Source organism: Lytechinus pictus, chromosome 18, assembly GCF_037042905.1.
Source record: "Lytechinus pictus isolate F3 Inbred chromosome 18, Lp3.0, whole genome shotgun sequence".
Lineage (NCBI taxonomy): Eukaryota > Metazoa > Echinodermata > Echinoidea > Temnopleuroida > Toxopneustidae > Lytechinus > Lytechinus pictus.
Genome location: NC_087262.1, coordinates 23283732 through 23298841, shown reverse-complemented (window position 1 = coordinate 23298841; position 15110 = coordinate 23283732). Strand labels below are relative to the sequence as shown.

Genomic DNA, 15110 nt, shown 5'->3' with positions numbered 1-15110 from the left:
ATATGTGTTCACTGATTTGATTCGATACATTAGCAATAGTTCATCATAACTGAGTAATATCGCATGATAAAACAATACCTCAACATAATAGTCTAATAAAATCTTAACAAAATCATATGCAATAAACAAAGATATTTCGATGGTACACATTCACAAGATCGAACTACGAAAGACATGGAGCCGTGGCCGAGTGGAGGTGCCGTGGCCGAGTGGTCTAAGGCGCCTGGCTATACATAAAAAGTCCGGGGTTCGATCCCCGGCCGCGGCACCTATGCCTGTGAGCAAGGCATTTAATGTACAATGCTCTTTTATCCTGCTTTCAAATAAATGGAAATGCTGTAGACATTATTGGTAACTTGGTGTGCACTTGTTACAAAGAAAATGGTGGAATAATCGTGATTATCAAATATTCAGGGTTAAATATTTACGGGAAAGGATCAGGGTACTGTTACACAAAGGTTATCAAGTAATCATACGCTTGATTTTAACGATTGATTGTACATTGCAGTCAATGCAATCAATCGTTAACAAATAATGTACTACGATGATTGCTGAGCTTTGTGCTATGGGCCCCGGTTTACAAAAGAACATCCATACTTATGGACTGAAACGACTAAAACCAATGATTGTCATGAAAACAAGATAGATTGCGGTAGAATTCGCATGCATTTGCCAAGAAGGAGTATTCTACATGTTGTTCTATGCTGCAGTACCATGATCCCTACTGCCGAGTAGGGCTACCCAGCCCCCCCCCCCTTCCGTTTTCATTTCGTCAATATCTCATGTTTCATTTCATTTGTATTGTTACCATTTTTTTGTGTGAAAATATATTCAAATCAAATTGCACTCCTTTTTTGTGAAGTTCCTTTTATTGAACGTCGGCTTGCAATTATCGTATTAATGATATACCGCATGATTGGTCACACCGCCAGAACTTTGCTGGAGCGGAAAAAAAAATCATCACCGCTCGTTACAGTTCACCACCGTTTAACAGAAGTTGGCAACCGTTAAGGCAACGCCGTATGCGCTCGGCCACAGCCGAGGGTCCCTCCTACCGCTCCGAATATTTTGAGCTGCACAGAATATTGCGAGCGGTGAGGAGCGGGCAAGTTTCCGCTCCTGCAAAGTTAACCCCGCTCCAACAACGCCCAGTCAAAATTTGGCACTGCTAGACGCAAGTTCGTGGACGCTTGGGTCCGCTAGGCCAACGCAGAAATCTTGAAAGCTGGACCACTGCTGTGGCGATTAAACGTTGCACAAACATTGGTAGAGCGATTGTATGCGTATTGCGAGCGTACACGGGATTGCTGGAACGGTGTCGGGTGTTGAAGCAGCAATACATTGCGGTGATACTTTGGTTTGGCGTTGGTATGGAGGTTTCACCGCTAAACCAACGCTCGATACCGTTAAACCAACGCTAAAGCAACGCCGGCTTCAGAGGTGCACCGCTAAGGCAACGCCCGTGTTTTCGATGTTTTTTATTTATTTTGCGCACGTTGACGAGCGTTGTCGAAATTCGACCCCCTCTCCTTACCGTTAAAGGACCGCTCCAGCAAAGTTCTGGCGGTGTGACCACTACTTTATGTATATTATATTCATTCATTGGTAGCCATATAGAAAGTAGGCCTAAATAGAAAAAAAATACTGATTGTCGAGACATAGATCTTTCAATTTACTATAAAACTTACGACAAAGAGCGATTCATAAATCAAACTATTCATCAATATCCTGGAATGCATTTAGGGAAAGATTTATTTTTTCAAAATAGTCTTTGCAACGAATGACTTCTGAGTATATACTCATGATAGGATTTCAAAATAATTCAAATAAAAAATTAAATTAATTCAAAACGATGATTTATATTGCAGTATCTGAATAAAACATACATTATCAATCATCGATCCTTTATGTTATTCTAGATGTCACAAAAGTTAAAATATACCAATTTAAGTACATGTATATTAATCAAGCAATCTATGGAAAATGGTTTCAACAATGATTTTATTTGATAGATAAAATGTTTCTAAAACATGGATACAATATAGTTGCTTCCCAATAATATAAATAGATATATTTACATATAAGAAAAGGGATATGTCTCGACACTGAACTAAACTTCGTATTTCATTTGGGAACAGTAAAATGAAATGAAAATAAAATGAAAACTTTTTTCAGAATCAAGTTCTGTGCTAACAGCAAAACAATGATTAATTTCTAATATGAATGAATTAATATGTGTTAATTGAATCTAAGAGAATTAACAAAAAAATCGCCGGAAATTATACTTAAAAAGTGGCATGTGAAAGCATGAAAGCACAATAGCGTAGCATATGGAATGAATATACCATTTCAAAAGGTTTACTTCATGAAAGTAATCATGATTTCAACTTCCTTTTCATAATATAATTTATTTCTAAACAATTTGTTTCCATGGACCCATGGCACATGGGAGGGTCTGAAATGATAAGATATGATGTATAAGGTTATAATTGGGTTGACAAAATATAAAATTATTTAATCTATACATTTGTGTGATATTTGTAATGACATGCAGATTTGACTGATAAATTCTCATGAAAATACCGAAGAAGTAGAAATCTTTATCAATGACCTTTCTTTACGGTAACCTAATGAATACATGTAGAAATTTATATTTTCAAATCGACTATGTTTACTTATTAATCATTTTCTGATTAAATCGTCATCATAAAATAATCCAACATCGACCATCTAAAAACATATGTCCAAATTATAGCAATGTTACTCCCCCGCCGGTATTTCAAAGAGAAATATACATATATACATACGATATATATTTTTTGTATATTGGGTTCTTTATAAGGTCAAGTCCACCCTCAACACAACAATGTGATATGAAAAGAAAACCCCAATTTTATATGAAACAAGTCTCAAGTTGAAAATTCCATCAAAATTGAATATAAAACATGCAAAAAGAGACAGATCTACGATTTTAAAATTGCAGTTATATTATCAGAACATCAGACGGTTGTTATGCAATAATAAAAGAACCGGTTACATCACACTCGAACACTCACTGTTTCTGTATTTTATTACATGAAATATACAGAATATTTGAATTTTGTAAATTTGACAATAAGAACCCCATGGTTTATTTATTACGTGTCATAAAATTGCAATTCCATAATTCATCTAGAAATAAAACCGTTTATGCCATAATAGTAATAAATAATTCAGTTCAAAATAATTCATTATCAAACCCGTCTGCGTGTTTTGAATTGTACTGCTTTGTGAATGAAAAAATACTGTAAAACGTCAAAATTGTCTTTATTTCACATCCGATTTTTAAACATTTTTCAGCATTATTCCTTTTAGAGTTTTCTCTATTAATTCAAGTTTGTGGGGTGGACTTGACCTTTGACAGAAACCGAGAAATGGCGAAGAAATATAATTTTAAATTTGGATTGTTTTCATGCTTCACGCGGAGCAGGATGTTGCTGGTATCGAGTCCATTTATCTTGTCCAACTCTGAAAATACAATAAAATAACAAAGCATCACAGATACATTATTTATTATTCAATTTTATCTACACTTTAAAAGGGGCTTGGTCACCAATGTGTTGTGAATATTAATTTTGAACGATAAAATTAGTCAAAATCAACCAATTTATTGTTTAAAATCTACCAGAATTTTTGGTTGATATTGACCATCATTTGGACACATATTCATCAACATATTGGTTACTTTGACCGATCCTTATAAGAGTGTATTCTGCAGTTAAACCTATTCAGTAAAAGCTGGAAGATGGAGAACTACGTGTAATAAGAGTCCATTTTGTTATTTTAACGGACTAACATCTACATATATTCAAACATGAATATTTCAATAGATTGATGATAATAAAATATTAAATAAATTATAGACCACAGAATTACAAATCAAATCTATATTGAAAGGGAATTTTCACTATAAGTTACACGAAATCAATAACTGAAATACGCAGTCTTAACAAAAAATAATAAAAAACAACTAGTATGTAATCTTGGAATCCGTGTGGTGCAAAGAAATTCAAAATGGGTTACAGCTGGTTATTCCGAATTCCAACGTTCGTTCTTCTGAAGGTTCGATATTACGGCAGTTCATTTGTTCAAAGATTCGTTAATACGAAGATTTGTTGATCCGAAAATGAAACAAAGTTTACATAATTAATTGTTTTCGTACTTACGAACAATAATTCATTTCGGACTATCGAACCTTCGGATTTCGGAATAACGAACGTTATTTCATTTCCGGACTAACGAACCTTATATCGTTACCAGAACATCGAACCTTGGAAGTTACGAGCTCTATTTTCTTTGCAGATTTACGAACAGTCTGAACAACGAGCGTTTACCACGATCGTAGATTACTGAAGATCAGAATTAACACGAACCCATATAAATGAAATAAAAGACAATTAGCTTACCGTGTAGCTAATCTAGTGTCGTCACAAGTATTAACTCGTAACCTGGTTGTCCATGTAGTGTAAAGAACTTCTTGACCATCACATAAATGGCACTGACCCGACCAACCGCCCGTAGATTGGCCCTTGTTCCAACTAACTATAAACCCAAAGGATGAGAAATAGCACTTTAGGTTGATGTAACCTATGACGACCGTCGGATCTAAAGTTGTGAAATTGTAATAAGTAAACATTTATAGAAAAATATTAACGATTGATAAGGTTAGGTAAGCTCAAGTGGTGAGAAGAATTTGCTATGTAAACGTTGTGTGAATTTAAGATTTAAGATGTATTGGTACTTCAGATGCACCGAATTAATGTTTCGTATATTATGAATTATGAATTGTCTCTGTGTCTTTATAACATTCATTATCATCATCATCATCGGCGGTGGAGCTTTTCGTCAGTTGCTCATCGTCTTTGCAATTTTTTACAAATTCAACTCCGTTGAAACCTTTAAGTCTGCCCTATCTTTCTCCGCAACTGTGAGAATAATGCGTGACATATTGGGCAGCCGGCACCTTTGAAAGTATTTACCGATAAATTGCGCTATACGATTGCTTTACATCATCATCATCATCATCGAATCATCATCACCACCATCATTATCATCATCATTATTATCATCACCATCACCAACATCATCATCATCACCATCATCATCACCATCACCATCACATTGTCATCGAATCATCACTTTCACCATGCACCACCACCACCAACAATGTCATAAACTTCATTGCTGCTTATTGTGTTCGACTTACCGGTGTATCCTGTACTTATTTCATTGTTGGTGTGATAAAACCCTAAGATAAGCCCAGTCGAGGTAGGTGAGAGACTCAGCCGATCATTGCATTCGTTGTACCAATCACCTTCTAGATCACAAATTTCAACTATTTGAAAGCAAACATATGGAAAACAAAGAACAGTGAACTACAAAGTATTTGTGATATAGGGAGATTTTGCCTTATGTGCTGACAAAACTCTATTCAGTGAGTACAATGTGCTTAAACCTATTTTATTCTTAGTCAAAGCATCGACACTAAAGACATCAAAACATGTTACGGAATGGCAACCATGCATAAGTTACCGACGCACGACCAGCTGTGCATCCGGTAAATTTGCCATGTGTAGGTAATTACTTATGCATGGTTAAAAAAATGATTTTCGCCCCCAAAAAATTACACCATTCTATAAAACAAATGATAAACAGCTTTTTTCGTGCATCGGTAGGACCAGTGAGCATGCAGTAATTTATTCTAGACCCACAGTTTTATAGTTACCTTATGCTCACAAAACCTACCGATGCACTCACATCTGTGCATCATTTGTATACTAAAGGGTGAATTTAGGCAAAGAAAAGAAACTCGTATTAAAGTTTTTTTTTTTAATTATTTTTCATATGCATCCCATTAAGGTATCCGGATTAACTTAACCCATACTTTAAAAACATTTACAAAGTTCAGCTGGTCTGAGGGCAATAACAAGCCCCTGCCTGGATCAACGTGACCTTTACGAACGCAGGATAATTATGTACCCCGCATAATAATTTCCTCTCGCTACAAACGTTACAATGCTACAGTCAAACCAACGAAATCGACTGCAGACAGATTAAAGATTATCCATTATTTCGAATTATTATGGCATAGAATCGATCTGTTTAAAGTCGGCTACGTTGGGTGTGACTGTCGCATAAAGTCTTACCCTTTTCACAGTTGATACCGGAGAAACCCTGTCGACAGAGGCATGAGAATCGATCAACACCATCGATGCAGGTTCCTCCATTCATACAGGGTAAACTTGAACACTCATTGATATCTGATTGAGAATGTAATAATAATAATAATAATGGGTATGTAAATGGGATCTGTACGACAGTCATGAGGACAACTAGTCGTAATGATTGCTATTCATAAGGACTGCTAGCCATAATGGTCAAAACGCTCCCTATTCATAAGGGTCATTATTCATAAAGGTAGTTATTCATAATGGTTGCTATTCATCTTGTCCATTATACATAAGAGAATTGCTATTTATAATCGAGGAACACGATCGCTTGTCATAACATGGAAAATTGTAATTGGTCATGGAGGTACCTATTCAAAATGTGGGTAATTACAATTACTAAGGGTGTTCACTAGTCATAATAAAAAACAGTTCATAACATCATCAACCCTCTTCCCATTTTCCAGTCTTTTTTAATGGTATCAGATACATAATTCCAGAAAAATTAAGAAAGTTCAGAAGCGAAATGGGGAAAGAATATAGGGCCTACTTAAAAAAAAACTATTAAGTTACATACCGATTTCACACTGTCTGCCTACAAAGCCTGGAACACATGCACATTGAAAACTATCTGCTGAGGTCACACAAGTCGCCCCGTTCTCACATGTTGAGCCACCGCAACTAGTCGGCCCTGTAAATAGACAAAAAGAAGATGTATCTTACCTATAAAGTTAAACACTTTGAAAACAGTACAACCTTTTTGCTCATGAACTGAATTTGATATAAATTAATTTTCATGAGGTTATTTTGTTACGAAGAAAGGAGAAGAGACAGTTTCTTCATCGACAACCCATAAGGTCGAAAATTAACCTTCGATTAAGAACAAAATTCACACGTATTCGGAAGATTGCCATCCAGTTACATGCTATCGAAACTACGGGTTGCTACAAGTCTAACTAACAGAAATCGAAACATGGACAGATTGTCACTTAATACAGAACATACAGATTGCATCGTAGTTTTACATTTTTTGGGGGGATAGATCTAAAGATCTATATCAGACAAAGCTATCAGTTTTGTTGCAGAACTGTTTGAAACCTGATAAATTCTGTTAAGGATATGGGTGAATGCACTCCTTGCTTTTAAGGGGAAAGACTTATGATTATGGTAACTTTGGCATGATGGTAACTTCCACTGCCCAGCAGCCAACCACGATCGAAATTTCCATGGTAGTTTCTATAATGGACAAGTTACCATTATCTTAAGTCTTTATGAAACTGGTCCATAGCCTTCTATAAACTTACCTAATGGAGTGATGGTGATAAAAAACGAGCAGCTTCCGACATTTCCCCTGGGATCAGAATATTCAAATATAACTTCCGTCGAGCCAAGAGGGAATGGACTACCCGAAGGAGGGTCCACACTGACAAAAGACGTCTTTCCGGAATTGTCAATGGCTGTTGCAGATGGGAAGACAACCCTCTGAGAATCTGATCCTTGAGGGACGAACCGGGTAATGTTGGAAGGACACGTCACTTCCGGTGGAATGTTGTCAACTGAAAAGAGGAAAAGAATGAACTTCTGATAAAAGGTGGTATGGTTCTGGACTGTTCATGTATAAAAGGATGACTATTTAGATCCAGACAATGGTCTTAATATTATATATAAGATATGCTAAATTACGGATTCAAATCACTATTTCCCCCTTTTCAACACTTTACTGTCTCAGGTGTGCAATGACTCGGTTATAATTTATCGATTGGTTTGGGATTGCATTGGGAGAGTGATATCTAAAATTTTACATTCCAGTTTCACATCGTCACTTTCAAGACAAAAGGAGCGTTTTATGAAAGGTCTTGTCATTATGTTTTCCGACATTACCAATGTATATATAAGTATTAGTAAGACAGACCATCAAAATCAAGAAAGTTTGTCAGATCAGACATATTACTGAAACACGCCGTGTATTTCATGATATTTCTCAGCATTATCTGGCCGGTCCTCCTTATTTTCTATAAAAAAATCTCAACATTGTAGTAATTTCTTTTAAAGGAACCCATGGAGTTACATTGGTAACATAAATGAATTGAATTGAATTTATTAGAACGTCACTGGCATTCGCCAACATTTTGTTCAAAACAAGAAGTACAAAATAATACAATTCAAGGAATATAGGCAGATAAACAAAAACAAAATAGTATTTCGTCAAAAAGAGAAACAACTTCAAAATAGTAAATGCCTCATGACATAAATAATAGAAGGGAGTGATAAGCATGCAGGTGACATATACATACATGCACACATTACACATGATTATACATACGTACACAATATATACACAATATACATATATAAACGCATATACACAATCAACATAGGAATCATTCGGATAGATATTTTGACGATGATAATATAAAGACTGATGTCCAAGAAAGATAAAGAAAACATAAAGAACGTGAGGGACGAAAGAGAAAAAAGGGAAAGATGTTTGAGAATGGAGAGAGCGGGAAAGAGAGGAAGAATGAGAGGAATGTATATTTAGATACCCACGCATGATTATAGTAATCGCGAAAGTGCAGAATCCTTCATTTCCAACTTCATCTAGGAACACGAATCTGACTTCAGTTGTTCCAAGAGGAAAGGAACTGCCAGACGAAGGCTCCACGCTGAGTAGTGACGTGGTGCCGGTGTCATCTGTGGCTGTTGCACTTGAGAAGTTTACCTGAAGAGAGCTCACTTCAGAAGGCACATAACGCGTAATATTTGGAGGACATGTTACAATCGGAGGAGTTGTATCAGCTGAGGAAGATGTTAAGGGAAATTGAAAATACGAATTACTGTACGAATCTGGTATGTCAGTTCCGATATACTAAAGCCAGGATATTGAATTTACATTCAAATTCATCAAAGCTAGATAATGGTATATTCCTCAATCCTTGTTTATGGACGATCAAGATTTAAGAGGCAACAACTATTAGGCTAGCATGCAAATTTTTCATATAACGCATCTTGTCAACTTTGAAAACCGAATTCCATCTCCACAGAATTTACAGGGTAAAACTTTGACCCCAAAACTTCCCGGATACTTACGTATTGTGCTTATAGTAATTACAAACGAGCAATTTCCTTCATTTCCAGCTTCGTCTTGAAATACGAATCGGACTTCAGTTGGTCCAAGCGGAAACGAACTACCAGATGGAGGGTCCACGCTAACTAGAGACGTCATGCCAGAGTCATCTGTGGCTGTTGCAGTTGAGAAATATACATCAAGAGATGTAATTCCTCGGGGCACTGACCGATCTATATCTGCAGGACAGGTCACAACTGGAGGTGTTGTATCAGCTAAAGGAATTTTAAAAGGAAAGGTACACAAATGTATGAGAGAGTCCCGGCTTTTCTAAACGCAATCACACTTATCTGCAATTTATGAAAACCCAATTTGTTTGTTGGAGCTCTCAATTCCGTCATTAATACTATATCAGATTTTGCTAGAAAATTATAGTTAGACAATACAATTTTATGTAATCATTATCACATAATAAAGAGAAGCAGAATGTCGAACTCTTGTACAATTTGTGTTGGACATTCGGCCTCGGGTGTGCCCCCAGTCTAAAACTTAAGTAACTTTTCAGTCCCATACATTTAAAAAATCCCTCTTTTAAAGTGATATTTCCATTTTTGAAATGAGACAAATAATTTCAGTTTGGGTAGGGACAAACTTTGTTTTTGTGCTTTTATTTGTTGAATACGATTTTGGGCATTTAACGAAAGAGAAAACTTTAATATATATATATATAAAACAAGATCGCAGGAATTTCTGTGAAATTCTGGATCTGTCCCTAGAATACGTACGTGATGTGTTTATAGTAATGACAAGCGTGCAATATCCTTCATTTCCAGCATCATCTTCAAATGTGAATCTAACGTCGGTTGGTCCAAGCGGGAATGAACTTCCAGATGGAGGGTTCACGCTAACTAGAGACGTCGTACCAGATTCATCCGTGGCTGTTGCAGTTGGGAAGAACACCTCAAGAGAGGTAACTCCAGGAAGCACCGAGCGAGTGATGTTTGGGGGACAGATCACCACTGGAGGAGTTGTATCGGCTGAAAGAGAGTTTAAGTGCTTGAACGTGTTCTAAAAAAGTATGTACACTTATGCAGCTTTGGTGCCATATATGGCATAGAACTTACAACTACAATGTTTTTTTGTATTAAGGAGGTTTGAATTTGTTCATGGTGGTCCTGATAACAGTAGATGTTAATAGTTGGCTATACAGGTATAGCTCTGGAAGAAAAAATGTTTTTTTCGGTTTGTGCGTAAGGAGGCAACGAAACTGAAAAGAGAAAAACAAATAATCAAGTTTCTAGTCAAAAACACAAACTGTGAAGTGGATAAGATTCATTGACCAGGGAAGGATACAAGAACCAGATGTCTATCTGAAAGTCACATGCTTGACCCAATGCTACGAGATTCACAATACCAGAGATTCTCCGGGTATAACTATTAAGTTCTTAATTATTATTTGTTTTACTTACCTATTGTGCTTGTGACTATAGAAATAAAGAATGTGCAAGAGCCTTCGTTTCCAGATTCATCTATGAACACGAAACTGACTTCAGTTGGTCCAAGCAGGAATGAACTTCCTGATGGAGGGTCCACGCTGAATAGAGACGTTGTACCGGAATCATCGGTGGCTGTTGCAGTTGCAAAGTCCACTTCAAGAGAGGTAACTCCAGGAAGCACCGGGCGAGTAATGTTTGAGGGACAGATCACCACTGGAGGAGTTGTATCGGCTGAAAGAGATTTTGAAGTAAATTGCTCTAACGTGTTCTGAAAGTATAGAAACCTCTGCAGCAATAAATGCCCAATATGAACATTGGCATAGAACTTGCAACTACAATGCATAAAAAATGATAATTTTTTAATGACATTGAAATATTTCATGTTGGTACTGATACCATAGAAGTTGTTTAGAGTTGCCTATAATATAGGCATAGCTCTAAAATGGCTTTTCGGTGTTTGTGGATTGAGAAAACTGAATTGAGAGGACAATAGCAAAGAATCGGCCTCGGGTGTGCCCCCAGTGTGAAACTTAAGTAACTTTTCAGTCCCATACCTTTAAAAAATCTCTCTTTTAAAGTGATATTTCCATTTTTGAAATAAGACAAATAATTTCAGTTTGGGTAGGGATAAACTTTGCTTTTGTGTTTTTATTTGTTGAATACGATTTTGGGCATTTAACAAAAGAGAAAACTTTTATATATATATAAAACAAGATCGCAGGAATTTCTGTGAAATTCGGGATCTGTCCCTAGAATTAATATACGTACGTAATATGTTTATAGTAATGACAAGCGTGCAATATCCTTCATTTCCAGCATCATCTTCAAATGTGAATCTAACGTCGGTTGGTCCAAGCGGGAATGAACTTCCAGATGGAGGGTTCACGCTAACTAGAGACGTCGTACCAGATTCATCCGTGGCTGTTGCAGTTGGGAAGAACACCACAAGAGAGGTAACTCCAGGAAGCACCGAGCGAGTGACGTTTGGGGGACAGATCACCACTGGAGGAGTTGTATCGGCTGAAAGAGAGTGTAAGTGCTCGAACGTGTTCTAAAAAAGTATGTACACTTTTGCAGCTTTGGTACCATATATGGCATAGAACTTACAACTACAATGCTTTTTTGTATTAAGGAGATTTGATTTTTTTCATGGTGGTACTGATAACAGTAGATGTTAATAGTTGGCTATACAGGTATAGCTCTGAAAGAAAAAAGTCTTCGGTTTGTCCGTAATGAGGGAACAAAACTGAGAAGAGAGGTAAGAGAGGCAAATAATCAAGTTTCTAGTCAAAAACATAAACTGTGAAGTGGATGATATTCATTGACCAGGGAAGGATGCAAGAACCAGATGTCTATCTGAAAGTCACATGCTTGACCCAATGCTAAGATATTCACAATACCAGAGATTCTCCGGGTATAACTATGAAGTTCTTAATCATTATTTTTTACTTACGTATTGTGCTTGTGACTATAGAAATAAAGAATGTGCAAGAGCCTTCGTTTCCAGATTCATCTATGAACACGAAACTGACTTCAGTTGGTCCAAGCGGGAATGAACTTCCTGATGGAGGGTCCACGCTGAATAGAGACGTTGTACCGGAATCATCGGTGGCTGTTGCAGTTGCAAAGTCCACTTCAAGAGAGGTAACTCCAGGAAGCACCGGGCGAGTAATGTTTGAGGGACAGATCACCACTGGAGGAGTTGTATCGGCTGAAAGAGATTTTTGAAGTAAATTGCTCTAAAGTGTTCTGAAAGTATATAAACTTCTGTAGCAGTACATGCCCAATATGAACAATGGCATAGAACTGGCAACTACAATGCATAAAAATGATCATTTTTAAATGACATTGAAATATTTCATGTTGGTACTGATACCAGAGAAGTTGTTTAGAGTTGCCTATAATAAAGGCATAGCTCTAAAAATTACCTTTCGGTGTTTGTGGATTGAGAAAACTAAATTGAGAAGATAAAAGCAAAGAATCAAGTTTTTAGTGTTCTAGAATTGCCTGAACTGTATACACCTCTGAAGCGTAATTTAAAAATATGAAGATGGCAAACTTCCATTAATAAAGCGTAAAAAGTGAACTCTTTCAGATGACCTTTCGATGTTAAATTATGTTAGTAATGAAACAAAAGAGGGTTGCGGTTAACGATAAGGGTAGAGTTCTGAAAACGACTGCTCAGTTTGTTTTGACGGAAGAAAAATATTTGTTTAAATAGGCCATTGGAATCTACCGGATTAAGAATGTAGAGATGTCCATGATTTGGATACGTACGTATTGTTGTGATAGTAATAACAAGCGTGCAATATCCTTCATTTCCAGCGTCATCTTCAAACGTGAATCTAACGTCAGTCGGTCCAAGCGGAAACGAACTACCAGATGGAGGGTCCACGCTAACAAGAGACGTCGTACCAGATTCATCCGTGGCTGTTGCAGTTGGGAAGAACACTTCGAGTGAGGTAACTCCAGGAAGCACCGGACGGGTGATGTTTGAGGGACAGATCACCACTGGAGGAGTTGTATCGGCTGCAAAAAAAGATACAGACATAATTCCTATTCTAGCAAAACGTGGATGAAAAAAAAAGTGTTTGTTGTGATATCGTCATATCCCCTTTCCCTGTTTTCATCCGTGACCTTCTATCAGAGGGTGTGTGAACGATTTTCACCTCCAAATAAAGGTGGCTTTTATCACAAAGTCGGAAAGCAAACACATGAAGTACCAAATCCCCCAAAAAAGGTTTTCACTCTCGAGTGCATATTAGGTGATTTTAATTCAAGAACAATTTGAAAAGCAAAATAAGAAGAACAAAGGTTTTACTCTCTTCTATATAATGTGTTAATTTAGCAAAGGAGGCCCATACACTAGAGCACACCAACTAAAATTTTAAGGGGGAGCTGCACACCACCAGAAAATGTTGGGGGTACTTCAGCTCCCCAGCACCCCTGCTTCCCAGGACCATGCCCTCTACCTGTACATGAAACTATTGTACACATGAGTAACATGCAATGCTTACTGAATTAAGAATATAAGAACGACCGTTTTTTCTATACTTACGTAATGTGTTTATAGTAATGACAAACGTGCAATATCCTTCATTTCCAGTATCATCTTCAAATGTGAATCTGACTTCAGTTGGTCCAAGTGGGAATGAACTACCAGATGGCGGGTCCACGCTAACTAGAGACGTTGTACCGGAGTCATCCGTGGCTGTTGCAGTTGGGAAGAACACCTCGAGAGCGGTAACTCCTCGGGGCACTGATCGATCTATGTCTGCAGGACAGGTCACATCTGGAGGTGTTGTATCAGCTAAAGGGGTTTTGAAAGGAAATGAAAACAAAAATAATTTCCGAGAGAGAGCTATCATGACTGACAACAGATAATCATTGAATGGCACAGTATCTCCCTGGAAAATAGATTGACTGCAAGAAGAGCAATAACGAAATGCATCTTAAGCTCACTCTTTGCATCGGACCAAGGGTTGGCTAGACTACCGGGAACAAACTCTGTTAGTCACGCTAGGTAAGATGACGACAAATTTGTATCCCTTACAACATTTCTCATTAAGCTCATCGACATTTTCTTGATCAAGTTCTCCTTTTATTACCTCGTCCTTTCTTAACTGTACTTCATAGTTGCTTACCTACATAAATCGTCACGGTAAATGTGCAGCTTCCTATATTGTCACTCGGGTCGATGAAGCTGAAGATGACGTCTGTTGTCCCGAGGGAGAAAGAACTGCCTGACGGAGGAAACACACTTACAAAAGACGCCATGCCCGAATTATCCGTCGCCGTGGCATCCGGGAAGGTGACTTCAAGGAATGACATCCCAAAGGTAACTGGTCTGCTGATGTCCGAAGGACAGTTCACCACCGGTGGGGTAGTGTCTTCTGAAGTATCTATCGAGAAAATATTTGTAGAGGAATATGGATTATTAAATGTGCTGGCCTGCTTGTTATTACCAGGGGTTTCACATCGACGTGATACAACTGTCACATCAATGAAACAGACTCCGAATCGACTGATTGTTTGTCATAGGAAATTACGTAATCGTCTTGGTCGGTCTGAAGTCTGTTTCGCCCTTCAGTTGTGACTGCAATATTGTCTGTTGAAAAGACATAAAGCTTCAACAAATCTCAGCACTGGAATATTACGATGCAATATAATAAAGATTAGTGTGTAATTCCTGGCCAAATCGCTAAATAAAACCAAACGACATAACTTACATATACCATCCATGCAATCCGTATGTGCACAGTTTCACATTACTTGGCTCATTCTGACCCATTGTTTCATAAACTCAAAACCTTAAAAATCTTTGATATCAATAACATTCAA

At 37.3% G+C, this 15110-nt stretch overlaps 1 protein-coding gene across 1 annotated transcript in view; it reads right to left on the bottom strand.

Moving 5' to 3' along the window:
* Positions 1 to 2220: 2220 nt before the first annotated feature.
* LOC129281755 (hyalin-like) overlaps positions 2221 to 15110 on the bottom strand; it is a 31032-nt gene continuing 18142 nt past the window's right edge. Inside the window, exons 6-20 of the mRNA XM_064113225.1 lie at positions 14414 to 14671; positions 13828 to 14079; positions 13047 to 13298; positions 12223 to 12480; positions 11538 to 11789; positions 10743 to 11000; positions 10059 to 10310; positions 9297 to 9548; positions 8757 to 9005; positions 7511 to 7762; positions 6784 to 6897; positions 6186 to 6299; positions 5246 to 5374; positions 4446 to 4644; positions 2221 to 3507 (exon numbers count right to left, since the gene is read on the bottom strand). Coding sequence (XP_063969295.1) covers positions 3450 to 3507; positions 4446 to 4644; positions 5246 to 5374; positions 6186 to 6299; positions 6784 to 6897; positions 7511 to 7762; positions 8757 to 9005; positions 9297 to 9548; positions 10059 to 10310; positions 10743 to 11000; positions 11538 to 11789; positions 12223 to 12480; positions 13047 to 13298; positions 13828 to 14079; positions 14414 to 14671 — 3149 coding nt within the window. The 3' untranslated portion in view covers positions 2221 to 3449. The remainder of the gene's footprint in view (positions 3508 to 4445; positions 4645 to 5245; positions 5375 to 6185; positions 6300 to 6783; positions 6898 to 7510; positions 7763 to 8756; positions 9006 to 9296; positions 9549 to 10058; positions 10311 to 10742; positions 11001 to 11537; positions 11790 to 12222; positions 12481 to 13046; positions 13299 to 13827; positions 14080 to 14413; positions 14672 to 15110) is intronic.